At 41.6% G+C, this 2,500-nt stretch overlaps 1 protein-coding gene across 4 annotated transcripts in view; it reads right to left on the bottom strand.

The window, feature by feature from the left end:
* The window catches only part of sgcd (sarcoglycan, delta (dystrophin-associated glycoprotein)), a 173,553-nt gene that overhangs the window by 83,867 nt on the left and 87,186 nt on the right, over positions 1-2,500 (bottom strand). The window contains exon 1 of one of the 4 annotated variants that reach the window (XM_060891603.1): positions 718-1,093. The exons of the other annotated variants lie outside the window; for them this stretch is intronic. Within the exon in view, the coding sequence (XP_060747586.1) occupies positions 718-720 (3 nt within the window). The 5' untranslated portion in view covers positions 721-1,093. Of the gene's footprint in view, positions 1-717; positions 1,094-2,500 lie in introns of those variants that run through there. 4 annotated transcript variants of the gene reach the window in all.

The following is a 2,500-nucleotide window of genomic DNA, read 5'->3' as shown; positions in this document are numbered from 1 at the left end:
TTTTATTATTTTTTTTCTGTGTAGCGCGAGATGTAGTTTGAGAAGTTTCTCCTCACTTCAGCACGGGAGAAAAGAAAGGGTTGCGGAAATCGATGAGGCTGGGTTCGTGTGCAGAGACGTCTGCCTCTGAGACAGTAGCGACAGACAGACAGACGGAAAGACGAAACCCAATTCCTCAGACACCCTCTTCCTCTCCTTTTCTATCCTGAGTAATTTAAAGCACGAAAATTTCTAAAATATCACGACTCGGATGTCTTACTGGCGTCTAACGGTTTTTCACAGGAGGCAGATCGCCGGCTGACGGTCAGCATACTGTAATCTGTCCTCCGCAAGCTCTGTCCTTAATTATTTATAGCAACACGACTGCCAGAGGGCTGGAGTAATTGCAACCAAATGTAGAGTAATGTCAGGCGTCTGAGCAGAAAGCAGAAGGACGTGAAGTGGAGGAGGGGACAAAACCTTTTGTCAGAACTTTTGGCATTGTGTTTTCTGTTTGGCTTTAAATAAATATCACTCCTCCAAGATCGTGACCTAAAATAAACCAAGCGCTCGGGAAGAGACGTCCGATGTTGTACAGCTACTACAACCACCAGAAAAAGCATAGAATAGATCTCTCCCAGCCCACGAGAGGACGAGGTAGACGTGTCGACTTCCTGTCAGACGACACATTCCAGAAAATAACAACAACACACAAAAGTCCAGGGTTCAGGAACTTACCATCCTGCTGCGGTGTGGTTCCCGGTCCGGCAGCCCAGGGTGTGTCAGATAGATAATACAACACTGCCTCCTCTAAATCTCAGCATGAGGCCTCTCTCTCTTTCTTTCTTACCCTTTTTTCTCAGTCACTCTCTTTCTCTTTCCATGCAGTCACTCTAAACCCCCCCTCCCCTCCAACTCTAACTTTTCCAATAACAGACCGTCTGGCCAAGTCCCTGCCCCGTGCCTGGAGGAATTCCCTGGACTCTGCAAACGTCGGCCGTGTTATTTCCGCGTGGAGTGGAAGCGATTGAGCTTTGAAACCATGTAAAAGAGAGAAAGAAAAAGTAAAAAGAAAGAGAGAGAGAGAAATAGCAGTGGCTGAATTCTGCACCACTCTGCTACAGAGTTACACGCCCCTGTTGCCTGGTCAGGGAGATATATATATATATACACACACACATGGGACACACATGTGGAGAAGCCAGGAAGGGGAGGGGAGATGATCTTTTGGTGACCCCGGCTCTGTGTGTGTGTGTGTGTGTGTGTGTGTTTGTTTATGAGTCATTTGAGTAAAAGGTACTGAACACACACTCCCCCTTCTATTACTATGCCTATAGCGGAAAAATCCACAAAACCTTTTCTTCCCCCTGCATTTTGTTTTGTTTTGTTTTGTGAAGTCGTCAAATGTATGTATTTAGGAACAACATTACGGGAAAGCACCTGGAATATGCTGTGTGTGTGTGTGTCTGTGCATGTGTGTGTCTGTGAGTGTGTGTGTCTGTGTCTGTCTGTGTGTGAGTGTGTGTGTCCGTGTGTGTGTCTATGTGAGTGTATGTGTCTGTGTGTGTATGTGTGTGTCTGTGCGTTTGTCTGTGTGAGTGTGTGTGTCTGTGTGTATCTGTGTTTGTCTGTGTGCAATTGGGTCTGTGCGTGTGTGTGTTTGTGCGTGTGTGTGCATGTGTGTGTGAGTGTCTGTGTGTGCGTCTGTTTGTGTGTGGGTCTGTGTGCGTGCGTGCGTCTGTCTGTGTGTGTGTCTCTGTGTATGCGTGTGTGTCTGTGTGTGTCTGTATGTTTGTGTGTGCACGTGTGTGTGTGTGTGTGTGTCAGCGTGTCAGTGTGTGTCTGTGTGTGTGCGTATGTCTGTGTGTGTCTGTGTGTGTGCATCTCTGTGTGTCTGTGTGTGCACATGTGTGTGTCAGTGTGTGTGTGTGTGTGTGATTTACACACTGAATTCTCTGTATTGGCGTTATTGACTGATGCCTCAGCACATTCCCAAAACTGATGCTTTCTGTTTACAGATCAGTAAAAAGAAAGAAAATATTGTTTTGTTTTTAATAAATATAAAGTATGATCAGGAATAAAGTTCTAGTTTCTAAAGATTTTACACCACAGTGTTGTTTGTATTTATACGCATTTGTTTATTAACGCATTCGTTTTAAAGCTTTATCGTTCTTATAGTAACAGTGATGTTATTGGAGACGATGAGCAGCAGACCAAGTTTATGTAACAGCTGGAAGACAGTTTAAAAAATCCAATAAAAAATGTGTTTTTTTATTAATTACTTAAAATAAATAAATATAATAATAATAATAATAATAATAATAATAATAATATATATATATATATATATATATATATATATATATATATATATATATATATATATATATATATATATATATATAATATTATATTTTATTTCTACCATATATACATTATTCATTTCAGATTATCTTCATCTTTACTTTCCACTTTTTCCATGTAACCCTGTTGGAGGAGGAAATAAACTGAGCAATTTGTT

This window comes from Tachysurus vachellii, chromosome 17 (genome assembly GCF_030014155.1).
Source record: "Tachysurus vachellii isolate PV-2020 chromosome 17, HZAU_Pvac_v1, whole genome shotgun sequence".
Classification (NCBI taxonomy): domain Eukaryota; kingdom Metazoa; phylum Chordata; class Actinopteri; order Siluriformes; family Bagridae; genus Tachysurus; species Tachysurus vachellii.
This window is presented reverse-complemented; position numbering and strand designations above follow the sequence as displayed.